The sequence below is a fragment of the Aethalodelphis obliquidens genome, unplaced genomic scaffold (assembly GCF_003676395.1).
Source record: "Aethalodelphis obliquidens isolate GAN/ISIS:26980383/991018 unplaced genomic scaffold, ASM367639v1 scaffold112, whole genome shotgun sequence".
Lineage (NCBI taxonomy): Eukaryota > Metazoa > Chordata > Mammalia > Artiodactyla > Delphinidae > Aethalodelphis > Aethalodelphis obliquidens.
This window is the reverse complement of record NW_020838056.1, coordinates 2,204,101-2,230,683: the sequence shown is the minus strand read 5'-3', so window position 1 is coordinate 2,230,683 and position 26,583 is coordinate 2,204,101. Positions and strand designations below refer to the sequence as shown.

Here is a 26,583-nt window from a genome sequence, read left to right as displayed (position 1 = left end):
TCTTCCTTTATGATGGTTTCCTGAGAGTGTGGTTACCAAAAATAAACCTGACCCCCATTGTGTGTGGAGTGCCACACTCTATAGCACTGGCAGACGACCTTTCTCAAGTGCTTTGCCTATACCCAGGTTCCTATCCTCACCCAGGGAATCAGGCAGCTGTAGTATATGTCTGGCCTCAAAATCTGGGGGCCTGAGTTTTAGGGCTTGCTCTCCCTCTTAGCAGAGTGAGTCATTCTGCCTGCCTTCACTTTATTTCCTCAGCTGTCAAGTGAGGGTTATCCTAAATGAACTCTGTAACAGTCCCTCCCTCTAACGTTTATTGACAATGATTTTGGGATCTGTGCTTGTTTTGTCACTTACTACTTGTTGGATTATGTTTAGGCTGCTCTGCCGAGACTCTGGGGGTGAGACTGAGTCCATGCTTCTGAATGAGACAGTGCCACAATGGGTAATTGACATCACTGTGGATGTAAGTATCCTCCGTTCCCACTTTGCCCTTTTATTTTTTTCCAAATCATGAAGACAATTAAGAACTACTTTAGACTGTGTAATCTTTAATTAAAACTACACTACCAAGTGGAATCCTCTTCTGCTTCCCTGCAGTTCCAAAGTTTCAGAAGAAGTATTAATAATTATTTATATATCTCTTTATGTCTTTAAATTATATAAATAATATATGCTTATCAAAGAAAATAATAAATGAATAAGGTGAAATTCCCATCCCTTTCCCAATCACTGTTTCTCTTTTATTCACTCCCTATTCTTCTTCCCAGAGGTAGTAAATATTAATAGTTTAATGCATAGCCTTCAGTAGTTTTTTCTGTGCGTACACAAGCATATATTATTTGTGTATATATGTGTGTGTGTATAGATCATTTTATTTTGCACAAAATCTCCTACTATATATACTGTTCTGCAACTTGATTTTTTTGTTTTTTTTTTCTCTTCTCTCTTAAAAATATATCTTGGACATTTTTTCATGTCTGTATATGGATCATTCCTTTTTAATGACTGCAAGGTATTCCATTGTATAAATGTACCAAGATCTATTTAGCCAGTCCCTATAAATGGACATTTAGGTTGTACCCAGTGTTTTCTATTACAAACAGTGCTTCAGTGAACATCCTTGTACATTTATCTTTGTGTACTTTTTAGGATAAATTCCTAGAAGTGGAATTGCTGGATCAAAGGGTATGCACATTTTAAATTTCGATAGATGTTGCCAAATTGCCCTCCACAAAGGCTGTACCAGTTTACACTCTTACCAACAGTGTATGAGTGCCCAGTACTGCACACCCTCACCAATGCTGGATACTTACAATCTTTGCTGAAAGATAGGCAGATTTTTGTTTTATAGGCAGATATTATCTCATTGTTTTAATGTGTTTTTTGGTTTTGGTTTCATTTGTGGTGAGGTTAAGCATCTTTTCACGTTGGCCATTTTTATTTCTTCTTTTGTGGATTGCCTATTTGCATTCTTTACTCAGTTTTCTATTGGGTTATTTGTCTTTCTTACTGACTTGTAGGCGTTGTTCATATTCAATATTAACCCTTTGACTATTATCTTGCCTCTCAATTGAATTTTACTTTGTTCATGATGTCTTTTGGCAGGCAAAGAGTTTTAATTTTTATATGACCAGATCCTTTTTGGCTCTGAGTTTCATGTCTTGCTTAGGTATTTCCCACTTCAAAGTAGCAAAAATGTTCTCTTCTTGTATTCTCTTCTAGTATGTTTATGATAATGGTTTGTGTCTAGATCTTCAGTCTATTAGAATTTATTCTGTTTGGTGTGAAGTAGAATGCTAACTTTCTCCAAATGGATAGCCAGTGTGCCAACACAATATATTGAATAAACTTTTGCTACTAATTTGAAATGCTATCTTTATCATATACTAAATTTCTATACACACATGGGTCTGTTTCTAGACTCTTTTATGTGCTGTTGACCTATATTTCTAAAGATATATGAAAAGAGATTTAATCTCTAGAACCTGCAGAAAATTCATTTTCTGCCCCAGATATACCTCCAAGAACTTAAAACTGGTCTGACACCTGATAGATATTCTGTGGTCTTCTCTAAATCCGAGCTCCCCATAAACCACAACTTCCTTTGAGTGTTAAACTCACCTGGATGCATTGCTGACTTTAGGCCTGTGGCTCATTCCTCAGAGGAGACATCCAGACAGGATATGATATGGAGGCTCGGAGAGGATTAATCCCCAGAGAAAAGATGACCAATTAATTTTATCCTTCATCTAAGTATGTGGTTTACCTCATGGTGGACATCTAGGTGGTTGGCTGAAGTTTCCACTCATTTAAAACCTCAGACCTTACTCTGATGTCAGAGGAAAAGAAAGTGGGAGGACTTTGATTGGCCTTTTCAGTTGGATAATGGGCCTCACCAGCGTAGAGCGTATGGTTTTGCTCAAAGGTGAATGTTGTGGGTTTCTCGCAAGACACTTAATTTTTTGTTTGGGCATTTTAATGTAGAACTCAGATTTTGGTTTGTATAGCTTAAAGAATTAAAATTTGTTTCCTTTTCATTCCTTGAATTGTTAATAGAGAAGATCCATGCTGCAATTTCATATTGCCACTGACATTGCATATAATTTGTCTTTATGTATCTTTTATTACAAAATGAAACATTATACTTTTCTGATACCTTTTCACTAAGGCTGACGTAGATAATTTGATAGCTTATTATAAATTTCATAGACAGTCACTTTTAATTGTGAAAATAACTTAACTTGTGGATGGTTTTCCTGTTGACATCATTTTAGTTTATCAGCTAACAGAAACTATCTTACCTTTTTTCACTTTTCATGTTTCAGAAAAATATGCCCAAATTCAACAAAATTCCTTTCTACCTCCAACCTCATGCATCTTCAGGAGCAAAAACCTTAAAAAAGTAAGTAAATGGAGTGTCATGTGATACTTTGATCTAATTTATTGCCAGAGATTTTTAAAAATTCCTTATAATTGCTTTTATAGCACAGGAGGCAAGTACTAGATCTAAGGCTAATTTCATAATATTGAAAGTTTATATAATTTAACCATATACCAAGTACCTACTGTGGCCGGCTGCAGATGTTCAAAATAAGTAAAACATGGATTTTGTCTCTCATAGTTTAGGACACAGTCTGCGTATAGTAACTGCTTTTATGGATACTTACGGAATGATGAGTGCAGGGGAAAGAAATGAATTTTTGGCTGTAGCTTTCCAGAAAGCTTTCTTGAAGGACATGGAATTTGAGCTGGACATGTAAGGATGGATAGAACTTCAAAAGAGAGATATTCCAGGTCCAGAAAATGGTTCAATCAGGGATGTGGAAGTAGGAGCCTGCATAAGATATTGAAATTGTCAAGGACCTGTGTAGCTGCAGCATAGGATGGAGGGGTGGCCAGGAGATGCTAGGAGGGGAGTCAGAAAGAACATTCAAGGTTTCACTGATGTGTATCCCAGCAAGTAGAATCAGTAGGACTTTAAAACCTTTTGTTAGAGAGATTTCCAAACATATGCAAAAAAAGACAATAGGAGAATGAACCCCCATTATCCCATCACACAGCTTAAATAATTCTCAACATATGGCTAAACATTTTGTTTCATCTATACCTCTACCTGCCCTCCCTCCCACTGAACCCACCTGCCTACACACACATACACACACACACACACACACGATTATTTTAAAGCAAGTTCTGGATATCACTTCAACTAGGTTTAATGACTGAAGTTCAGGATGACTTTCAGAGTATGAGCCTTAGCTACTTGGTTTGACCATTATTAACTGATGTCAGAGATACAGAAGTAGGCTTGGGGGTAAGGAAATTGCTGAATCTAGTTTTGGACATGTAGAGTCTGAGGTGCCTTTGGGACATCCAGCTGGAGCTGCCTAGCTAGCTGTTGTGTTGGTAGGTCTGGAGATCAGACAGGCAGTTGAAACTCAAGGGCTTGGCTATAGGAGGAGGAAGCCTTGGGAGAAATGAGCACATATATCATCGGAGCCTGGTAAGCACCAGGGGCTGCCTTCCCTTCCATGAGCATTTAGTTTGCCCATGCTCTGGGAAAGTCTTTAAGGGAATAAAACCCAGAAGGCTATTCCTTATGTATATAGAAGGTTTAAGAATATGTATTTAATCTCATTTATTTGCACATAATCTGTCTTAGGGGAGGACACTATAGAAAATCTATTGGCGATTCTAAAAATGGATTACGGCAATGACTAAGAACATTTATTGGTTTATGTTTCTGTGGTATGTTTTATCTTTGTCAAATGTTAACACCAAGAAATATGGAAGAGATAATATCCAGTGATTTCCAGATGTCACAATCTGCCCTTGCTTTTTACAGAGATAGACTCTCTGCTAGTGACATGCTTCAAGTCCGGAAAGTAATGGAACACGTCTATGAGAAAATCATCAACTTGGATAATGAGTCTCAAACCACTAGCTCTTCTAATAATGAAAAACCAGGAGAACAGGAAAAAGAAGAGGATATTGCTGTGTTGGCAGAGGAGAAAATTGAACTTTTGTGCCAGGACCAGGTAAGTGGACTTGAGGACACAGCCCCATTTTTTCCAGTGCTGGTGCTCAGAATTTCATCATGTGGTGGGATTGTAGTTTCCAAGTCTGTTGCCTTTGGCGGGCTTTTGCTTTTAGGAGCACTGGGTCTCTCCCACCTATTTGTGAGGCCCCTTCTGAAGGGCTCTATAGCCCACCTTAAAGCTTCCATTTATCCCTGGGGCAGTTTTCAGGAAAGGGACATGGAGACTTAAATGCACACACAGACAAATGTGGATGTGCTGGTGGCTTTTTTTTTCTGACAAGAAAGATCCATGCTCGTCTTTTTTTTTTTTTTTTTTTCCGGTACGCGAGCCTCTCAGTGTTGTGGCCTCTCCCGTTGCGGAGCACAGACTCCGGACGCGCAGGCCCAGCGGCCATGGCTCACGGGCCCAGCTGCTCCGCGGCATGTGGGATCTTCCCGGACCGGAGCACAAACCCGTGTCCCCTGCATCGGCAGGCGGACTCTCAACCACTGCGCCACCAGGGATGCCCCATGCTCGTCTTTATTTGCAGGGCAGCATCTGCCACGTTAGTTTAAGATTTGAAGTGGAGGTGGGTGGAGCATTGGTGGAGATGTTGTAAATGAAGATACACTCAAGGTATTTCTTCAGAGGAATGACTGAACATGGCCTGTCTGGCCTAGCCACACAAGCTGCACATCTTACTATGCCCAGATCCGTGCCTGCTTGCAAAGCAGCTGTGTCAGCAAGAACAGGCCACCAGGCATGGGCAAGGAGAGTCCCAGAGTTAACGATAAAAGCCTTAGATATACCTTTTTTATTATTCATTTTTTGCTATTCAGGTTTTGGATCCAAATATGGACCTTCGAACAGTGAAACACTTCATATGGAAGAGTGGTGGTGACCTCACCCTCCATTACCGTCAGAAGTCCACGTGAAGGGTGGGCGAACGCTCCTGGGTATTCATTTACTGACCTTCCTCTATGGCCCCAAGAGTAGTGCTAGGAAGCCCACTGAGCCCCAACGGGAACAAGACTTCTAACGGCCGATTTGGTATGGACTGAGATTCTCTTTCAATTGAAGTGACTAATCGAGATGTAATATAGAAACCAGTCTCCATGTGTAGATTAAGCTGTCCCCAGGAAGGCAGAGTGCCAGAGCAGAAGAGCCCCGATCAGACTGTGTCTTGCGAGGTGTACAGAGAACTAACGACAGGCCAGCGCAGACTTTGCTTCCTCCTTTTGTTTCAGAGGACCCTATCTTGATCTGTTAGCACTTGTTAGAAACACATTGGTAGGGCCACATCTGTCACTGTGTTTCAACTTCAAACCCACACTCTTGAGCTTTGCTAAGAGTACATTCCACTCATGCAGTACCTATGAAGGCTTTTTCCAAGTTTGTCATTTAAAAAAAAAAAAAAGTTGTTTTCACCATTTAAGACAGTTACTTTTAATAGGAATTTGCTGCTGCACAATTCGAGAGCCAGCCCATTTCATAATAAATGATTATTGTTGGGCTTGTTTTTAATATTGCATCTCAGATGTGTTCTTGCAGGAAGATCTGTTGAAATTCCAGGTGCTGGATCACAGCACTGGGACTGCCAGCCTAGAGTACGCCCAGCCTGTGCCCAGCGGTGATACCCCCACGGTGCCCGGACTGTTTGGCGGCCACAGGGAGGTGCAGCTCTCTTACTCCTTCCTCCACTGTGTCGTTTTATTTATGGGCAAAGCCAGGTGACACCACAGGTTCTTGCTCTGGGTGAGCAGCGTGACACCATCAAAACTTAAGACTGTGATGAGATTTTAACTTCATTTAAATGCTACCTAATATTTATGGTGTCAGAGTAAAAGGGTATCATAGTGAGTTAATTTGATATTCACATCCTGGAAGTATACATGTTTGTTTTTTCCAGTTTTATATGCAGGTTTTTGTTGTTGTACCTGTATCCAGATTTCTTTTCACTGTTCTTTCTAACAATCTAAAGCTTTCATAGAATCATTTGGATCTTGTACAGAATATAACTTATTGGGGATAAATACTTCAACTTTTGGCAGAAAAAAATACTTTGGATTCTCCCCAAGGTCATTTGTATTTGGAATAGAACAATGGTCCACCCCCATAAAACTACGTAAGACAAGCCTCCTGGATGAAGCCAGAAGCACAAGTGCCTTCAGAGGGCAGTTTATTCCAGTCCAGTTGCCTCCCCAGCATGGCCCGTCCCCACAACAGCAGGGACTGCGGAGGGGGTGGGGAAGGTTTTTTCTTTTCTACGCCTTCACAGGTTCAGCTGGAGGCAGCTGGTGGCCTGAGTCCAGACCTCACTATCTGAGATATTCCAACCGGCACAACCGTAGAGGCAGGGTTTCCTCACTGCTCGTCAGCCTCCTTTGGAAAGTGGGCTGGTCACTGCCGCCACACTTTGAAGAGTGCGCAAAGACACGCCACATCTCCAGTGAGCCTGTCTCCCTTATGCAGAGAGCAACCGGCTGTTTTTAAAAATCCTTTCTATCTGTTGAATACAACAGTGCACTTTTGGTGCACATTTTTTAGCAATAGTTGTGAATTAATGGCAAAAACAAAACAAAAAAACTCATTTACCAGCCCTCAGTTGTGTTTGCACGAGGGGCCCTTGGGCTGAAGGAATGGGCCTCGCTGGGCCATGCTGCCCTGAGTGCCGAGCCTCGAGGGGCGGCTGTGCTCCCTTCCTGTCATAGATCTCACCCCCAGCATGGTTGTGGTTTTTTTTTGTTGTTCCAGTCAAACCAGTAATAGTTTCCAGAAAATCTTGACAGTCTGCAATGCCAAAAGGGTAAAAATCTGTATTTCACAGTTGTATAGAATAAAGGCTTTAGTTACAATATTTCAAAGTGTAAGTACACATTTATTTTCACTTGTCATTTTCCTTCATAGCAGATTACAGAGAAAGGAAGAAACTTCTGGTTTTGTGTTTACCGTGGAAATAATTAGCATTGCTATCCATTTTATCCCCCAATTTAAGGAGGGGAGTGTGTGAAAGTGAGGGAGGGAAGAACCAGGTCCCTTGGGTGAGGGTGACTCTGGGTCGGACTGCCAGGCTACAGTGAAGGGAAGCTGGCCTCAGAACAGGCCCATGGTGATTCTTTTCTACTTCCTGGATTGCTGCACTGGGCTCCCAGACAGTCCAGGAACCAGGCTCCAGCACTGGCTTTGGACACAATGCCTCCCTGTTCTGTGGGCTTATCAGCTGCTCTGGTAGACTTGACAAAGACTTGCTTTTTAGATGTAGTCACAGTGCTAGAAGCGAAGTGTTTGCTGGTTTGGGGCCCTCCCTCCATATACTTGGTCTGTGCCCCCCAGAGCATACAGTCCTCGTCCTATGAGCCTAAGAGAGCTCTGAATTCCCTGTAAGTGCACACATTCCAAATCAAATGGTAAAGGTGGGACTTTCGACTGGGCCGAGAGTAGAAGGCCAGGCTAGAGGCAGCTTTCACGGTACTCCGCGAGGGCTGAGGGAAGGTGAGGGACTCTAGCCAAAGAGGAGAGGACTTCAAGTGATGAGGGGCCATCCCTGGATGGAGCCCTCCTCTTCCTGCAGGAACCAGGCAGAGCAAAAGACTCGACCTAGTCTTAGCCTCCCAAGGCACTGGAGGTGAGGGGAACAGCCCTCTCCTATACTACAGGAAAGAACAGAAGGGCCCCTACCCAATCTTGTCCAGGCCCCTCATCTCCCCTTGGAGTGGGAGCTGTGTGTGAAGAACTCCAGTCGGGAGGACTGGCTCTAAGAGTCTGCTTAGGATGGTGAAATTAAATTTGTAACTTTTACTCACCACTGGGGCTGGCTGGATGACTTCTATATTTAGAAGAGATGGTTGTAAAAGTTTGGGAGCTGACAGGAGTCACAACTGGAGACACTTGTGTGTCCCCAGGTCTGTGGGGTGTAGACAGTGGCAAAGAAGAAGCATCGTGGTCCAAGCACAGGTGAGTGTGCTGAAGGGCCTAGAATTTCCAACCATCCTCCCTCAGAAGAGGTGGGCAAGTTCACTGCCTCTCCTCCAACCATGGCTGGAATATGTGGTTAGCATGAGCCAACTGTGCTGTGTAGCACAGAGTGAGACAGTAATTGGAGCGGCAGGGGTCCCCAGGGCTTGGGGTGCCTTTCATTACAGATAGAGCTGGCTGAGCTCTGTGGAAAGAATCACTGCAAGCCCTACAGAGCGATTAGGCAAACACTCCACACCAACCCCTTCGTCCCTCACCCCATCTTCACACCTCATGGTGCCTGGACTCTGCTACCTTCTGTGCACCCACAGAGCAGGAGCAAGCAGTGGGTACGTGGCCAAAAGATGCCCTTCCCCAAGGCCCGCGGCCACTGAAGTTCCACACCCTACCCGAGCGGCAAAGAATCCTTTGCTCTCCGACCCTATCTCCTGGAGAACTTATTTAACCTGGGTGCTACTCCCAGCCCCTACTACCCCAAAAGTACTTGAGATTCTCAAACAAGTGGCCAATTCCCCAAAGGCAGGACAGGGACCATCAGGCAGAATGAATGCTGGGAGGTCACCTCTTGGAGACCAGTAGCGTCTGAGTGGACACAAGCCACGCCACCCCCCACCCCCTGTCAGCAGCAGCCTAGGAAGCGTAATGCAGGGGGCTTGGCCACGCAGTGTGGCCTGAGCTGCCTCCCACTTCTGGGCCTCATGAAATGCCATCAGAGGCCCTTCTTAGTGCCTGGGGTGTTACTCTGGGGGGGAGAGCTGTGCCTGGCTGGCTGCCCCCTCAGCCTGTGCCCCAAAATCTGGGCTCTCTGTGCTTGCTGACTCCTCCTCAGCCTGGGCTTCGAGCAGCTCAGCAGACAGCCCATCTTCTGGTGAGGCTGCAGAGGTGAGGCTGTCAGGAAGTGTCAGCTGAGGCAGGTGGTCCGCCTGGGCGCCTGGGCTGTCTGGGAAGGAGACCTCAAACTCTGACCCAGACCAGGTGGCCTCACCTGAAACACACGGGGTGGAGCTGAGGAGGCCCACAGACCAGGGCCAGTGTGGCCTGGGGCAGTAACCCCGCTGACCCTCAACTCCCACCCCCAGCGTTGATGGGGGATGGGCGCTTTAGCGTACAAATGCCTTGATGCGGCTGCATTCCACCTGCAGGCCAGCCTCTAACCCAGCTGAGAGACTCAGGGCCGCCTTCCCCACAACCCGGGGTCCTTCCCAGAAGGCCTCCGAAGGTGCCGGCCGGCCACTCACCACCACGCTTACGAGAACCCCTGCTGGAGCAGACGTCCTCCGGCCCTGAGGCTGAGACCGCAGTGGAGGTCAGCTCTGTGGAGGAGGGCAGCCCAGACCAGGCACTGGTGTTGCTGCTGTCCATGAGGGAGATGCCGGACACGTCCAGGAAGCCTAGGGGAAGGTGCACAGTTCTCTGCCAGAACAAAACCCTGACCACTGGAAGGCCAGCGCCCTGGGCTCACGGCGCCCTGTTCCTGGGGCATCTGGCCCGGCCAGAGACTGTAACCTCCTCAGCCCGTGGCAATGCCCCCAGCCAACCCCAGAGGTTCCCCACTGCTGGTTTCTGAGGAAAGAAAGGGGCCTGGGGTTGGGTATCATGGGAATAGCCCAGTGGCAGAGGGCCCAGACCCTGCTGTGTGCCTAGTGTGCTGTGTGACCTTGAGCAGGCCCCCTCTCTCCTCTGGACGGCAGTCTTGCCATCCGTATACTGATTGGATCACCTGCAGTTATCTTGGCGGATATCAGATAGGAGGGCTCAGTGGGTCTGCTGAAGTCCAGCCCAGAGCCCGGGACCTGCTCCAGCACAGGGCTTGCAGGCCCTCAGCTTCCTCTCAGCCTGCTCGGTACCTGGGTCCATGACTCGCTGCAGTGGAGGCGGAGGCTGAAGAGGAATCTCCATGGAACGGGGAAGGTCGCCAAGGTCTGGAGTGCCATGGCCAGGACTCTTGGGCCCAGGGAGCTGTTCCTCCTTGGAGGAGCCAGGTGCCTGCAGCAGGGCCTACAGGGAGCCAGGGAAAAAAAGGAACAGGAGGGGCCTATTGGACAGGGTAGTCAAACCTAACCGCCAGCTCACACCCACCGGGAGCATCACTCAGCCCAAGGGAGGAAACAGCCCTGGGCATCTAACGCTTCCTCTACAGCAGATGTGAAGTCAGGCAAGAGGGGCCTGGCTGGCCTCCCGTGCAGTGCGGACATGGACTCGGGGCACCCTTCCCACTCTGCTGAGCAGCCCCAAGGGCCCACCAGACGGAGCCCCATCCATGACCCACAGGAAGAGTCCATGCCTGGAGAGCAGTCCCCAAGGGCCCCCGTGCAGACCCCAGGCACCAGCCCAATGCCCAGAGGCACTTGGGGGACCTCTCAACAGCCACGATCTGGCTGCAGACCCAGACAGACACCCAGCCCCTGGCCTAACTTTACCACAGACTCACGGAGGCACAGAACAAGGCTCTGCCCACCTCTGGGCCTTAGTTTCCCAGTCATGAAATGAAAATGACAACCAGTGCCTCACACTACCCTCACCTCCAGACCCAAGTGGCAGGAGAACCGAAGTAGGTTCTGCTGTCCCAGGACGGGCCCATCTTCTCCCACTGGGTCCCACAAGCAGATGGGCCTCCCAAGGCTTCTGCAGGCAGGCCCCCAGTGAGGACAGCCCCAGTCTCCTCTTCCCAGCTGCAGGCCCTTCTGCCCACATGAAGCTCCCCTCTCACCACAGCTGGCAGGTGCTCCCCACGTACCTCCACGTAGTCACCCTGCCTGGAGCCTGTCTCCAGGCCAGAAGGGGCAGGAGAGTCCTGCGGGGTGGGTCCAGGTGGTGGGGCACCAGGCGGCGGGACACCAGGCGGCGGGACACCAGGCGGCAGGACACCAAGTGGCGGGATACCAGGTGGCGGGACACCAGGTGGTGGGACACCAGATGGCTTCTTGTGGTGGCTGGGAGTCTGGGTTGGGATCCGGTGCAGATACCCATAGCCGATACCACAGCCCAGGCTGCCGAAGACCAGAAACATTCACTCCGGGGCTTGTCCCACAGCCCTTCCTATCCCTGCCACCCCCATACACCAGCAATGAGGGGGCCTCATGGACCAACTGTCAGCCTCAGGACCCCTGGGCCCAGGGCCCATCCCTCCATCCCCACCATGGGACTCCAGGTCCATGCCCAATGGCCAGGGTCCCCCACGGCCCCACCAGGGCCCCACCCTGCAGCCCTGCAACCCCAGGAAATACCTGCCCTCTCCTCCCCAGGCTGCATTGGGAGTGACAGTCACCTCCCGGCAGGAGTCGGACTCGGAGTTATAAATCATCAGCTTCAAGGGCTTCCCCTCATGGGATTCAATGAGTGAGAAGAAGTCCTCGGACTACGACAGACAACATGGTACCTGAGCCCTGCTCCCACCCTGGGATGGGAAGCCTCACAAGACAAGACGCTTCTCATGGACAGTACCCACTTCTCCACACCCCATCCAGGGGGCCGGGGGGAAGGCTATGTGTGGTTCCTTACCTCCTGGAGGATCTGGTCTGAGCCAACCACGTAGTCGGTGTAGGGGCGCAAGCCAGCGAGGGAGGCAGGGGAACAGGGTTCCACATCCTGAGGAAAGAATCACAAACTATCCAACTATCGGCCTTGCTTCTGGGGGGCGGCGGGTGGGAAGCTGCCTCTCCAGGAGCTGCCTCTCCACCTGTCCTCTGTCCCCAGGCCAGGACCTCAAGTCCAGACTCTCCCAGCCCAGCCCCTGGTTCCCCTGCCTCCCCCGGTCCACAGCCTGTCCAGCAGAGGGCAGCACCGTGCCACAGGCAGGAGCTCCCGCATCTGACCACCTAGGTCCAACTCCTGGCTCCACCAGCGGCTAGCTAGGGCGCTATGGACAAACACTTAACCCCTCGGCCTCAGTTTCCCCACAATTAAAAGTGGGATATGTAGTGCTCACTCAAGAGTTGCTGAGAAGATTAAAAAAAGTAATATATGCACAGAATGAAAACCACACCTTGGCCCACAGTAAGTGCCCAACTGCATTGCTGTTACGGCTGCAGGCACAGAACTGAAGACCCATGGGGTGGTGGGTGGGGGGAGGTTGAAGGAGAGGGTGGTGAGAAGTGGGTACGAGGATTGCCTTCTCCCTTGGAAAGCTCCACTACCCAACCCCCAATCTCCCGGGAAATATAGAGGGATTTGTATCACCACCCCCATTGCACTTATGGACAAACTGAGGCTGGCTGAAAAGGTTGAGAAGGCTCCCACGAGGAGTCAGTGAGCAATAGAGGGGGCTAGAAACCAAATCAGCCAGTGTCCAGCTCAGGGCACCCTCTGTCCATCAAGCCGTAGGACCGAGCATTCAAGAACTTGGGCCCCATCAGTGACTGCATGTCACGTGTGCATGTGTGTCTGTGAACGAACACTAACAGCAACATCTGTGACAACTCAGTCACAGAGATTCATTAAGGTTCAGACCCCAGGCACCAGCCCAGTGCCCAAGGGTGCTCTCAGGGGACCTGCCAAGAAAAATCATAATATCCTAGAGCAGCGGGTCTCCGACCCTTCTGGCACCAAGGACCAGTTTTGTGGAAGACAATTTTTCCACGGACGGCGGGGGTGTTAACGGTTCAGGCGGTAACGCGAGCGACGGGGAGCAGCAGATGAAGCTTTGCTCGCTCGCCTGCTGCTCACCTCCTGCTGTGAGGCCTGGTTCCTAACAGGCTGGGGACCAGTACCAGTCCGCGGCCCTGGGGTTGGGGACCCCTCCCCTAGAGTACACCAGAAAAAAACACTCTTTTAGATAAAGACTAAAGCAGCCGCAGCAGCAGCCTTCTGGCAGTACAACCAAGCTTCCAGCAGATGGCGTCCCCACCTTTCCAAAGAAGCAGCCAACGTCTAGAGGGTAAGAAAATGCCCTAAGTCACAGGGCACTGTTGGGCTGAGAGGAGTTGCGCTCTCTGGGACACTGGAAAGGGGAGACCACACCCTGCCCTTGGGACCCTCTAATAGACCCACTGTCTGCTGGCCTCTCCCGGGAGGCCCCCACCACACACCCATCCCATACGCCTCGCCCACTCACCAGCACGTGCCACACATGCTCGCTGGCCCTTCGGAAGCTGCAGAAGCGCACGCTGGCGCCCAGCAGGCCCTGGCCGCCCCACATGTTGCTGGGCACCACCTCCACCTCGCGAACCTTATTGGTCTTCATGCTGAACACCTCCAGCTTCACCGGCTTCTCCACATTGGCCTTCAGTAGGGCCTTGAGCGTGTCATTCTCCTTGTTCTGCAGGGGCAGCGGGGCTGACTCCCGGACCCCCCCACACACACCCGGCCAGGCCCCCCAGACAAGTCTGGGTCTGAGATGGGGCAAGGGCCTTGGTGGCTGGGCTGGGCCTGCAGCCACTGTGACCCCCAGCACCCCCAAGCCCTGCTAAACCTTCCTCCTTCAGTCCCCCCGGAGAACACAACAAAGTAAGCAAAGAGCCCCCGGGGTCCAGAGCATTGCAGCACTGCCCACTCTGAGCTGCCCCTTCCAGAGCTCTCACACTTCTCAGGCCCCTCTGGGCAGACCCCGTAGACCTTGCAGCCAGTGCCAGGAGTCCACCTGCTCCAGCCCACCCCTGAGAGCCCGGGAGCTGAGCTCCAGGCAGGGCCCCCATCAGGCTCAGGAAGAAGGGGAGATGGGGCTCAGCCTCCCTTCAGCAGAAAAGGGAGGCAGGAGCAGGGCTGGGGCCCCTGTGGGACAGCAGGAGACACACACAAGCAAAGCAGAGGCAGAAGGGGGGCCTCACCAGCCTTGAGTGCCCGATGGTGATGATGAAGTCGAAGTAGGGCTCCAGGCCTGCCTGCTGGGCGGGGGAGTTCTCCTGCACCTGTGCTGCACAGAGGCCACGGTCACTGCGCTGACCCTGGGACTCTCCCAGAAGCCCCCAGCCGTCAATTCTAGAAACCATCACCACTCCCCGTGTCCCGGCGAGGACAGAGACACCAGCATGAACCGTTCCAGGCAGGCCACACATGGGCATGGTCAAGGTTCACTCCATCTTCTCTCACTACCTTCCTGGGCACAGGTTTTCCTCTTTTGGAAAATGACTCTTTCCTGAGTATGATCCACAGATGCTTCCAGAGATGCCTCATAGGAGAACCCAGAGCAGTAGGCCACACGGAGACAGGGTGACACAGATGGCTGCCCCAGAAGCCTGGGCTGGGGCTGCTGGAAAGCCAGAAGGGTTTACCAGAAATGTTTAGATGTGGACAGGAAGGGAGTGCCCCAGGATGGATGGAGCCAGGGCCATGCCCAGAAAGACGGAGTGCAGAAGGCAGCCTGTGGCCAGATCCCAGAGAGCCCCTGACCCTGTGGTGACAGATCCTGGCCCAGTTCCACAGGTGAGGCAATAGGAGCTGTTGAGGAGGGGTGGCTGAGGAGAGCAGACCCCAGGGTCTGGAATGAGCCTGAGCCAGGGAGCCTGGTGAGCAGCGCAGAGTCCCCTCACCATCCAACCTCCCCACACAGGACAGCTCCTCCAGCGGCCATTCCCAGCCCAAGGGGCTCCTGCCCTGCCCTCAACTCCCGAACTCCCTGCTGTCTCCAAAAACACCACAACCAGGCTTGCAGCTATGGTGGAAATCCATCTCAAAGGCCCCATTCACAGAGCTTTGCTCAAACAATGCAGCCTTTATCCCCAGGTCTGGACCGAATATGGGCCCCACACCCTCGGGCCTTTGGCTGTGAGCACTTGATGCCCTGTTGGTCAGGCACCAGCCAGGCCAGCAGCCCACAGGGCACAGGGCTCATGTGGCCTCAGGTTCCGGATGCTTCCTTGAGGGGAAGGCCCCCATGGCTTCTGCCACCCACTAGCCCCTCCAGTCTTGGAGTCCCCACACTGAAGGAGAGCTCACTGTTGAGGCTATGGATCAAGGCCAGTTCACCCCTGGAATGAGGGCTCCCTCCAGGCAGTGGAACCGACGGAGCCCCACCTTGCCACCTCCAGAAGCTGCCATGGCTTCCAGTGAGAATAAGCCCAGAAACCAACTCCAGCCCTAGTTGGCCTGGCCCAGAGAGCAGCTGCTTGGAGCCTGCCCCTCCGTCCCTTCAGGGGGAAGCTGGGACGAGGGGTCTTTGGAGAATCAGAGGACAGTTCGCCAGGGAGAGCTGGCAGGGAGCTGCTCCTCCCTGCTCTGGGCCACTCCACCTCCCTCGGGTAAGGCCCCCACTCCAGAGGCCGGTTGCCCTCTACCCTCCTCAACACTGTGTCTGCCAAACTCCATCATTAATGAGGCTCAGAGGCTGGGGCCCCCAGTGTGCAGGCCCGGCCCTCTCCCAGCCCACCCAGCGCCTCCACCTCCCCTCTCCTGTGGCCTTGTCCTCAGTCTGGCCTTGTCAAGGTCCCTTGCTCTGGGCCTTATCATCACCCATTATGGCTCCACAGCGGAAATCACCTGCGGTGCTGCCCACCGCACCCCCGGCCCCGCAACAAGCGTCCCCTCTGTCTGGCTCTCCCTTGGGCATTCCCATCACCCCAGATCCCGCAGCCCCACAACGAGTGCTGCTTTCATAACACTCCCCCTGCCCCCTGTATCTCCCATCAGGGCACCTAGAGTGATAAACAACGATGGCAGTTTACGCCTTCTGAGGCTTGGCTGGGTGCCAGAAGACTGCACCACCTGCTTCCCCTGTCATTTAACCGTCTCACTAACCCCAACTGACAGGGGAGGAAAAGCACTCAGTTATTCAGCAACAGCCTGACCCCAGGAAATCCGACCCAGAGTCTGCTCCTGTCCACTGCCGAGGACAGTGACTCCTCCACCATGCCCAGCACACCGTGGGAACGCCAATATTTAGGGAAGGCAGCATACTTGCTCTTCGTTTTTTTTTTAAATGTTTAGGAGGCAGTGTCACACCTCCACTTAAAACCTCCCAATGGCTCCACAGCTCAGCATAAAATCCTAAATCCTCAGGACAAAACGCAAGGCCCCAAGCAACCTGGCCTCAACCTTTAGCACTCTCCTCACATGGGCCACGCCACCCAAGCACACCAACCCCACCTCCTTGCTTCTCCTCAAGCCCAGCAAGCACAGTCCCACCTCAGGGCCTCCCTCTGCCCAGAACGCTCTTCCCCCAAATATCTGTATTGTCCTTACTTCCTTCCAAGGTGTCTGTTCAAATGTGACTTGATCAGAGGCCTTCCCTGACCCCTGTATACAAGAGCACCCACTCATCACTCTGGATCCCCTCACTCTGCTTTATTTTTCTTGCTAGCAATGATCACCACCTACCATATATTTCCTGTCTGTCTCCCTTCCCTCTCTGCTGGCATCCAAATGTAAACTCCATGAGAAAAGGGACAATATCTTTTCTGCTCACTGCTTTACGTTCAGTGCCTGGAACTCTACCTGCCACAGCATATGTGCTCAAAATCACTGTTTTGGCTATAAGGATATACTGTACAACGCAGGGAATACAGCCAATATTTTATAATAACTATAAATGGAGTATAACCTTTAAAAATTGTGAATCACTATATTGTACACATATATAATATTGTACATCAACTAAATAAAACTACACGTATGAAACGGGGGGAAAAAAAACTGTTTTGTGAATGAAGACCTCCAATTCCCCAGTCTCTCCATTCTGTCCCTCTCCAACAGGCCCTTCCCATCTTCACTCTTACCATCACCACCATCACCACCGTCACCAACGTCACCACCACCACCCCACCCCCCATTGTCGATATCCTCAATTTGCCTTCCATCAAACCTGTTGGAAGACTCTTCCTGGCTGCATGCATTTCACTGTCCACCTTTTCTGTCCGGTGCCTCACCATTAAGTCCACTAGGGAAAGCCCACCACCAAGCACAGATTCTGTTACCTCTGGGTCCTGAAGCCATCCTGGCTTTCCTTTTAGGAAACCTTTTCTTTAGCTGCCCCCCTCCCTCATAGTTGTTAACAGAGCCTCCCATCACAATGCAGACACCGCTCAACAGCCAGGCACCAAACTGACAAGCCTGTCTGCCTACCCCCATCTCTGCTGCCATCCACCGTGCACAAGGGAGAAGGGAGTCCTGCCCCGCGGCGCGCCGGGGACGAACACTCTCCTGCCCCTCTCAGCTCTGTTACAGCCCCTCCTTCTCCGCAGTACAAATCACCCCAAATCTCCATCTTGCTGCGGGCCCCTCTCCTCACCTTCAGGCTCTAGGAACCCACTCGATCTCCACTTTCCCCGGGACCTCTGTGGCGACACCGAAGGCACATTATCAGCCGCGGCCTTACCGCGCTTCTCCGCAATGTTCCACCGGGGAGCCCTCCCCCCACCATCCCCCGCAAACTCTCTCCCCGAGCCCTCTGCCGCATTCTCTTGGCTCTCCCGCTCCCACTTTCCCGGGCTGGTTCTCATCGGTCTTCGACCCCACCACAGGCAGCATGCGCGCTGGCAGGCTCCCCCGCAGCTGGCGCCCACTCGGTTACCCCGACCCCCTGGATCCAAGGGCGGGGACAGCCGGGCCCTGGGCTTAGCTGGCTCTCTCCCCAGGCCCAGTAACAAGCGCAGTGCACAACAGGCGATCATAAATGTGATCATACAAGTGCACAAATGCGTCCCGACTGGACCTGGTGCTTTCACTCTTCAACCGGGAGAAGTGCCATTCCGGGGCGGCCCGACACGACCAGGAAACGCTCCAGCTTCCTGCAGAGCTGGCACTTGGGGCTGGCGCCGGGCCGACCCGCGGCCGCAGACGGGTCGGGGCCCAGGAGTGCCGTGGCGCCATCTCTCGCCGGCGGCTCCCACCGGGAAGGGGCATCCCTCTCCCCCGGGCGGCCGCACTAAGGCCGAGACCCCGCCTCTACCGCCCCCAGGCCGGTGATCGGACGTCCCCCGCACATTGGTGGGGACGCCATGCCAAGGCCACCGGTGCGGCAGGGGCCACTCACCCCGTGCAGGTGGAAGCCCTCGGCGCCTCCCGCGGGCTGCTCGGCGCTGGCGCCCAGGCCCATGGCCACTGTCGGCTCGGGCGCCGGTGCCCGGGACCGCGGCGCCACCAGCGTACTCACCCTCTCGGCGCTCGACTACCCGCGCCTTGTCACGTGGGTGCCTGGCCACGCCCACCCTTAACTCTGACGCCCTTAGAGAGCGGCCGGCTGCTCCGTTTCCAAGGACGCGCGCGCCTCCAACAGCAGGCCGCGAGAGGCGCGACCGGGACTCTGACTCGGGAATCCCGCTCCGCGAGGCACCACCAGACCCGGACTCGGAGCCGCAGGTGCCCGGAGATGAGCATCAATGATTCCTCCCTTATGGTGCGTGGCCCGGGCACTGCCCAGCCGCTCCCTGCGGGACTCTCCGCCCCTGGCCTGGTGACCCCCGCGCCTTGCAGCTCTCCTGTTACCTCTCTGACCGCTCGTGCTGCCTCCGCTACCCGCCTTTCGCTGTCCCCGGCCTCTTCAGGCTGCCTTCGTCCCTTTTCGCCTCACTCTCCGTGGCAAGCGCATCCTCTCTAGTGTTCTCTGAGCCCACAGTCATCATCCCCACCCAGTCCTATCCCCGAGCTGCCCCAAACCAAAGCATAAAAACCCAGCTCCATCACCTAGCCATTATTTCCCCTTCCCCTGTCTGTGCCTCTTCTGGGTCCTTCACCTCAGTGGATCGCACCACCATTTGCTCCCCCAGCCTTTACTCTTTCCCATACTAATCTCTAGATCCTGTCTATCGGCAGGAAGTATCAGCTCCTAAATGTCTCCTGAGATCACCCACTTTTTATCTCCTAGTCCAGGATCACCACCATCTCCCCTCTGGGCACCCGCAACAGTCCCTTTCCCAACTGGTTTCTCTGCTTCAGCTCTCTTCACCAGCAGTCCCCCACCACCACCGCCACCACCACCACCACCGCCACCAACATCCACGACCACCCCAACACACACACACACAAGCCAGAGTGTTTGCAAAAACACACACCTGAGTACATCCCCCGCCCGCCCCCCACCCCCCACCCCGTGCGCAACGCTTAAAACCATTCCAGCTGCTTCCTATTACCCTCAAGATGGTGTCTGGGCTCTTTCATATGGCCCACAAGCCTGTTCACAATCCAACCACATCTGTCCCCAACCCCGGCACCCACAAACCTTAGGGGAAGTGAGACTTCACTTTGAAATCTCAGCGCCTCTTACTATGTGACCATTGTCAAGCCACAGCCTCCATGGGCTTCGGCTTCCTTAACCGTGAAGGATATGGAGAGGATAATGCATAGATGATGGGCGTAAAGCCCTTGGTACACTTCCCCACAGGTGGTTAGCCCACAATAACTTGTACCTCTAAGTACTGGCGTCATGATTCTTATTATCGGTTCACTTTCTTCCCCCTTATTCCCTTCCTAAGGCAAAACCTGAGTTGAACTCCCCATCACATTTGAACCAGAATCTGTGGTTAATTCCAAAACAAACATCTCCAAACTCCTTCCCAAGAAAACTGTATGGAGCTGTTCCTGGGGCTGGGGAGGAATGGGATGAGGTCTGAATATTCTTTCTCTTCTCTTTACAGAACTGGAAGAGGAGAAGGGACTAGGGGAGGGAGCAGGTCAGAACAGACAGAAAAGGGGCTGGGACTATTGCAACTGTGTCTTCCTCCTCGCAGGCTGGGATCATTTATTACAGCCAAGAAAAGTACTTCCGCCATGTGCAGCAGGCCGCGGCCGTGGGCCTGGAAAAATTCAGCAATGACCCAGTGCTGCAGTTCTTTAAAGCCTATGGAGTCCTCAGAGAAGGTAGGGACTCGTCAGTGTTGCCTTCTGACCTCAGGCACTAGCCCAGCACTAATGTGCTGGCTCCACCTGGATGCCTACTTCTACCCCAATCATGTTCCCATGGAAAAAGTCTTACACTCAGTAGCTAGATTCCCAGGTTAATCCACAGAATGTAATCCATATCTAGTTCACTTTTGAGACCTTAGAGACCTCGCTACCCCTGCTCTGCACCTCAGTCTCCCTATCTGTAAAATGAGTGGGGGGAAAGATGACTGCAAGATTATTGAACCAATCCCAGGCTTGGAAACTGAGAGCCAGTAGTGCAGAAAAAGGAGGAAGTGGTAGGTGTGGCCACAGGCAGGTGTGGGACAGGAGCAGGGAGAGAAGTGGGGCCCATGGAGGTGCGACTCACTGACATTTAGAAGGTCGTCCTGGGCGGGGGGCCAGCTGAGCTGCCCATGGCCAATGTCAGTGGACATGGAAGGATAAATATAGCTGAGCAGCTAGCTGGGAATGCACAGAGGTCCTTCTTCAGAACCGACCTACAGGAATCCTTGTGCATACTCCTGGACCATGGTGCCAGCAGCCCTTTCAGGAAGCTTCAGTCTTCAGGGAACTTGGGCCACTAGTGACCTTTTGGACTAGTTAGTCCAAGTCTTGGGTCAGGTGGTACCAAGCCTTGGGTCAGCCCTGTGTCTGCCATGGAGCCTCCTGCCCTCTGAGCATGGAGCCCCAGAGAATAACCACTTGGGCTGTCTTCACAGAGCGCATCCAGGATGCCATCAGCAGCCTAGAGAGCATCCAGAATCACCCAGATGTGTCCCTGTGCTCCGTCATGGCTCTCATTTATGCTCACAAGTGCTGTGAAACCATCGGTGAGTGCAGCCATGCTCAGCCAGGCCTGGCCCAGTGGGGAAAAGGGAGCCCCACTCCAGAGATATAGCCCCTCTTGGGCTGCAGGAGGTGTGTGCACTCGAGACTGCAGATGCTGTGAGGAGTGGTTCCCCTCCCCTCCCCATGGAGACCTCAAAGAAGACCCCATGCCCAGGCCCAGTTGAGTGGGAGCTGCAGGCAGAAAGCATGACAGTGGGAGGGGTCCTCCTTCCACATCCCGAGAGCTGGGGAGACACCCTGGTTTCCCTTGCCAAGATCTTGTCGAGAACAACCAAGCCAAAATAAAAAATTCTGCCCCTCATCTGCACCTCTCTAGAGTCAGGAAGAGATTCTAAGAAACTACGTACAAACTACAATTTCCTCACCCGGAATGGATTTTGGGCCTGAGGTGGGGGGTTCAGGTTTGATCTGTCTGCCCAGCAAACTGCTGGGCACAGAGGAGAAAAGATAAATCTCAGCCAGCAAACCCAGTTCCAGGGCTGGGCAGCTCCTGTGGCATCACACGGGCCAGTGTTCCTGGTTCCCAGGCCCTGGGCTGTCGTGTAGTTGGCTCCGTGTGTTGAGGGAGGCCCAGAGCGTGGAGAGGCAGGGCCAGACAGACCTCCCCGTCCTAACTTGTCCCCTTCCTCCTCTCTCTCGGATTCCCAGACCGAGAAGCGATTCAGGAACTTGAGAGCAGCCTGAAGGAAATCCGCAAGACAGCCAGCGGGACTGCCCTGTACTATGCCGGCCTCTTCCTGTGGCTCATGGGCCGCCATGACAAGGCCAAGGAATACATTGACCGCACGTTGAAGGTCTCCAGCAGCTCCAGAGAGGTACCAGCCCTGGGCATTATGGGGGCAACAGCCAAAGAAAGCAGTGTCCAAACACATCCTAAAGGGTGGCCCTTACTCCCATGGAGGGCCCTGGGGCTGGGGGAGGGCCACACCCAGACACCAACAAGACCCATGCTGGCTCAGGGTTTAGACAACTACACACTGGCCTTTGTCCATAGAGTCCGATTGCAGATAGGTTTTATGGCCTGCACTATATATTTTTAAAATCTTGAATTAGTTTGCTGACATTTAGAAATCAGAAGATTTTTTACCTAAAAGTCCAGATTTCTTGGTTCTTTTGAAAAACTAGGTGAGCTGACTACACTGGGCCTGTATTCCTTCCTTGCAGTGATCTGCTAGGTGTCAGTGGTGGCTCACACAGAAGATCTCATATGCAGTGGATGTCATGTGCTGTAGAATTGTACTCATGGTAGAATTAAAAGCCTCAGTCTAAGCCATGCATCTCAGCAGGGTATATATCACCCCCAGCCCCCCAAGGGGGTGAAAATTGGTTATTGGAGGAGGGGGTGAAAAAAACCTCACTGTTTGTATATAAAACACAGATATAAACACAGTACATAAATGGTATATCTGTGATATTAAAATTTCTTGGAGGGGGAGGGAATGATTAGGGGAGAAATGACTAAAAAGTCTCCTTAGGAGGGCAGTAATGGAAAAGAATTGAGAAACCTGCTCTAGGCCGTGAGAGATGCTTCAGGGCAGGGTCTTCCAAGCACCCCTCTAACCTTGCCTCCTGGACCTGGCCTGTGGCACCTGCCAGGCAAGGCAGGGTGAAGGCTGAAGGGGAGCCACCAAGGCCCATGAGCTCAGTATGGCCACTTGCCCGCTCAGAGGGCATTCCCGGCTTCCCATGCAGGCTGGGCCCTGTGCTGGTCTAAGAAGTGGAGAGAGCTGGAGTGGCCCTACCCTGGCGCCCTGACCCCAGTGTAAAATAAACACGCAATGACAAGACAGGTGGTAGTGCCTCCATAAGGGGCAAGAGAACCATGGGGGTCATAGGGAGGGCCCCAACCCAGCCTGGAAGGTCAAGGAAAGCCTCCTACAGGAGGGGCCTCCTCGGCTGAGTTTTAAAGACTGGTGGTGGTTAATCAGATGAAGGGACTTGGTTTGGGGGACGCGTACTGGGAAGGGCATTCCAGACGAAGGAACAAGAGGTGTGAAGGCCTGTAGGGAGAAAGCAGGACTCGCCTGGGATCTGGGAGCAGTGGTGCCCAGCAGGGCCTCAGGGAGTGGAATGACAAAGGGCGGGATGTGGGCAGGAGAGGCAGTCTGGATGGAGGCGATACAGGACCAAGCACTTCATCTTTCCCCTTGTTCTTATGCCAGGGCTACGTGCTCAGAGGCTGGGTGGACCTCAGCTCAGACAAACCCCACACTGTGAAGAAATCCATCAAGTACCTCGAGTATGGCATTCAGGACACCAAAGATGTTCTGGGGCTGATGGGAAAGGTAGGAGGGGCAAGAATGTCCCCACCCAGAGACCTCAGTCTCTAGACCCCCCAGCTGGTGGATGAGGAACAAAGGTCTGGAGAGCATCAGGGACTCAGAACAGCCCCGGGCCTGCTCCAGTCCTCCCTGCTACCTGCCCAATCTTGAGTTTCCGTTGCCTGTGTGGGGTCTTCTTGGAGGCTAGGCTTCCTCAGCTCTGGCAGGCTTTGTCTCTTTGCCTTTTGTTTTCACCCACTGCCCCTTTTCTATGCATCTTTCTTTCACACTTTCTCATCTAACCTGTTAAATTCACTTAGTGGCCATAAGAGAAGGGAGGTATGTGTTTTGTATTTTCTGACCTTAATTTAAATTGTTTCCTTTTTCTGATGTGGCCCTCGTTGAATCAATCTATGATGGAAAAACCATCCTCTTATCCTCTTCTGTTTGTATATCCTTTCTTACAAAATGAATAGTTACTCATTAAAAAACCAGAAGTCTAAGAAGGTCAAAAGGTGATTTAAAATGGCATCCTTAGCCCTACCACCCCCAAACAACCCATGTTAACATTTTAGGGCCATGTCCGAGTCTTTCTTCTACGCATTCGTTCGGGGTGTGCCTTCGGTGGTTTTCTGGGGAGCAGAGGCCATGAGGTTATCTCACAGGAGGTTTAGCAGGTTATGCCCTTGGGACCAACACTTGTGGAGAAAGTGAAAGAAGCAGGAGGGAGAACTTGGGCTGTGAAGCAGCTCCAGTGAAGGCCTCAGCCGGCTCTGCTTGGAATTATGGAGCTGGGATGGCCCTTCACTGACTCCCTCACTGACAAGATGCTGACTGTGTGACCTGCCCCTCGCGGAGGTGTGTGACCTGGTACCAGGCAGCTCCCTGCAGCCACGGGTGATCCCAGGAGGGAGACTCCCCCAAGAGCTGTCAGCGTCCAACTCCCCTTTTCCTGAAGGAGGTCACACACAGCACCCACCATGGGGTGGGAGATAGTGTGGGTAGTTCATATAGTTGTAATCATAGGGCATCTTACCGTTTGGTCTCTTTCTCTTCATGTAAGGTTATATCATAAGCACGTGTCATTCTGAATGTCTGCGTAAAGCCAGGCCCCTGTTGTGTGGGCCTAATGTAATTTGCCGACCCCGCCTCCTATTGTTTGGATATTGAGATTGTTTCTAGTTATACACTTAGAAAGAGTTCTACAGTGAACACGTTTATGCATATATCTTTATTTAGAATAATCCTCCTCTTGTTTTTAATAAGTTTCTTAATGGAGGGTTACTGTAAACTGAAGCCATCCTTTCGGAGTCCAATTTCAAGCCTTTTGGGAGCATTGCCCTCTGCCCCTCAGGCATCTGTGTCATGACTCACCCAGGAGAGCCTGGTGGCTGGCTGCCTGTAGAGGCCATGACCCCAGCCAGGTGTGCCTTGAGAGCGGAAAAAGCACCGCAGGCTTGCCGTGGGGAGGGGAGGGTTACCTGCAAACCCTAACTGACTCTGAGTTGCTGCACTGGCCCAGTGAGCAGTTTTCAGTGGTGAATTTTAGGAAAGTGAATGGGAAATGATGGGCCATATGTGGAATTGGAAAGTGCCCAGCAACTCCAGCTTCTCCGCTGGGGGTGGGGGGTGGGGAGGCGGGGGGGGCCCTCCCATGACCTTGCTCTGTCCCAGGCCTGCTCAGGGCTCAGCCGTCTCCTGGAGCCCCTGCCTTGTCTCTCAAGGAACCCAAGATGGCTGCGGACCCTGATTTGTCACTCTGAGTGATGGATCCTGCCCACATGTCAGGCTCTGCTCCTGTCCTGGTGGGGACCCTGACACCCCTCCATCCTTCGTGGGCACCAGTGGGACTCTTTTCTTTGGCTTTCGACAGGCAACGTATTTCATGATGCTGCAGAACTACTCGGGGGCCCTGGAGGTGGTGAACCAGATCACTGTCGCCTGGGGCAGTTTCCTGCCGGCCTTGGTCCTAAAGATGCGGCTGTTCTTGGCTCGGCAGGACTGGGAGCAGACGGTAGAAACGGGACACAGGTGAGGAGCGGGGCCAACCTGCTATTTCCTTCCTTTGCTAGCCAAGGGGGCTAATCGTTCCCATCTTACACAGAGGCGAGATGGGAGCTGCTGTGTACTTGATGGAGTAAGACACAAAAGTCAGTATTGTCAACAGGAGTTATGAATAGTGACATTATGACATTGGGGGTGGGGGAGGAGAGGGAGGATGGACGTGAACTAGACACTTACCTGTCATAGCAGGAAGCCGACAGCAGAGACCTGCAGTGGAGGAATCAAGAAATAGGCCTGTCAAGAGGTCTAAGCATAGTGTTTAGGAGAGAGATGGAGCGAACTACCAAAGGAACCCAAAGCAACAAGAGTTACAGGGTAAAGAGCAGTTGTCTCTGAGGAGTGGTGGGGAGGGGAGAGTAAAGGGAGAAAGGGACTATTGTATTAGTTACTTTTAAAAACTGTGGGTGCGATATGTGTTAATAAAAACTTCAGGGGACAAAGGTCATTGTTGCCTGAGAGAAGACTTTAGTAGCAAGCTGAGTGCATCTGGAAGACAGCCTAGGGTTCCGGAGTTATGCGGTCTGTGGAAGCCAGACGCCAAGTATAGGGTGATCCTGAAGCACTTTCACTGTGAATAGAGATAAAGATGGCTTCAGGGGAGGGATGTTTGATGGAGGGTTTTGTAGAATGGAATTTTCTAGATAACTGAAGCTTATCTCTTTAACCTCTAACGCTTTAACTATTTTTATCACAGTAATCCTAAAACGTACAGTACCAATTTTCTTCCTAAAAAGAGTTAGTGGACTACGTTTTTTTCTGAGTGACCATGAGTCACCACTACAAGTTTTTACTAAGTTGTGTGTGGGAAAAATAAAACAAAACACAAACATACCTCTTCCTTCCCTGTGGAGGGATGATAACTCCTCTGATGATAGCTGGAATTTGAGTCTCAGAAAGAGGCGCTGGTAGGAAACTGAAAGTGATTCCAGCCTGTGCCAGACCTGGGCAGGTCCTCAGCAGCCCTCTCTCACAGTTGACACCTGGCCGGTGTCCTTGGCAGGAGCTGGGTCAAGAGCTTGCTTTGGAGGCTCTGCCTTGGGCCCACAGGATACCTGGAAACACCTGGCTGAAGGCCTCAACCTTGAGTGTGTGCGGCCTCCCTGCCCAGGCCCTGCCGCATCCACCTGCAGGGAGATGGTGTTTGGTGCCAGTGGGTT

At 52.0% G+C, this 26,583-nt stretch overlaps 3 protein-coding genes across 9 annotated transcripts in view; 2 read left to right on the top strand and 1 right to left on the bottom strand.

The window, feature by feature from the left end:
* Window positions 1-7,390, top strand: part of WDR48 (WD repeat domain 48) — a 43,822-nt gene extending 36,432 nt beyond the window's left edge. For 2 of the 3 annotated variants that reach the window (XM_027097115.1, XM_027097114.1), the window contains 4 exons: window positions 382-469; window positions 2,832-2,908; window positions 4,352-4,544; window positions 5,366-7,383. In XM_027097115.1, coding sequence (XP_026952916.1) covers window positions 382-469; window positions 2,832-2,908; window positions 4,352-4,544; window positions 5,366-5,461 — 454 coding nt within the window. In that variant the 3' untranslated portion in view covers window positions 5,462-7,383. Of the gene's footprint in view, window positions 1-381; window positions 470-2,831; window positions 2,909-4,351; window positions 4,545-5,365 lie in introns of all 3 variants that reach the window. The other variant, XM_027097112.1, reaches the window with a different exon arrangement.
* Window positions 7,384-18,535, bottom strand: GORASP1 (golgi reassembly stacking protein 1). Of its 5 annotated transcripts, none has more exons than XM_027097120.1 (9): window positions 18,406-18,535; window positions 14,267-14,347; window positions 13,555-13,758; window positions 12,003-12,089; window positions 11,729-11,859; window positions 11,239-11,491; window positions 10,349-10,499; window positions 9,740-9,892; window positions 7,384-9,486 (listed from the first exon to the last, which is right to left on the bottom strand). In XM_027097120.1, the coding sequence occupies exons 1-9, from the start codon at window positions 18,466-18,468 to the stop codon at window positions 9,239-9,241; spliced, it is 1,371 nt and encodes a 456-aa protein (XP_026952921.1). In that variant the 5' UTR covers window positions 18,469-18,535; the 3' UTR covers window positions 7,384-9,238. The 5 variants fall into 5 exon arrangements, with proteins under 5 accessions (XP_026952921.1, XP_026952924.1, XP_026952922.1 ...); XM_027097123.1 differs by having other exon boundaries at window positions 14,267-14,352; window positions 18,406-18,524; XM_027097121.1 differs by lacking the exon at window positions 18,406-18,535 and adding an exon at window positions 17,236-18,041.
* A 97-nt stretch (window positions 18,536-18,632) lies between these two features.
* Window positions 18,633-26,583, top strand: part of TTC21A (tetratricopeptide repeat domain 21A) — a 31,355-nt gene continuing 23,404 nt past the window's right edge. Inside the window, exons 1-6 of the mRNA XM_027097111.1 lie at window positions 18,633-18,768; window positions 20,099-20,228; window positions 20,972-21,082; window positions 21,750-21,916; window positions 23,264-23,386; window positions 25,236-25,393. Of these exons, the coding sequence (XP_026952912.1) occupies window positions 18,742-18,768; window positions 20,099-20,228; window positions 20,972-21,082; window positions 21,750-21,916; window positions 23,264-23,386; window positions 25,236-25,393 (716 nt within the window). The 5' untranslated portion in view covers window positions 18,633-18,741. The remainder of the gene's footprint in view (window positions 18,769-20,098; window positions 20,229-20,971; window positions 21,083-21,749; window positions 21,917-23,263; window positions 23,387-25,235; window positions 25,394-26,583) is intronic.

Bases quoted from the DNA above. Each gene is read 5' to 3' on its own strand.
- GORASP1 (XM_027097119.1), bottom strand. From the start codon at position 14,500: ATGCCCATGTGTGGCCTGCCTGGAACGGTTCATGCTGGTGTCTCTGTC. The intron at 13,759-14,266 runs GTGAGGCCCCCC...CTGCCCCTGCAG, and splicing joins CCATCGGGCACTCAAGGCTG to AACAAGGAGAATGACACGCT. The intron at 11,860-12,002 runs GTAAGGAACCAC...TGTCTGTCGTAG, and splicing joins CAGACCAGATCCTCCAGGAG to TCCGAGGACTTCTTCTCACT.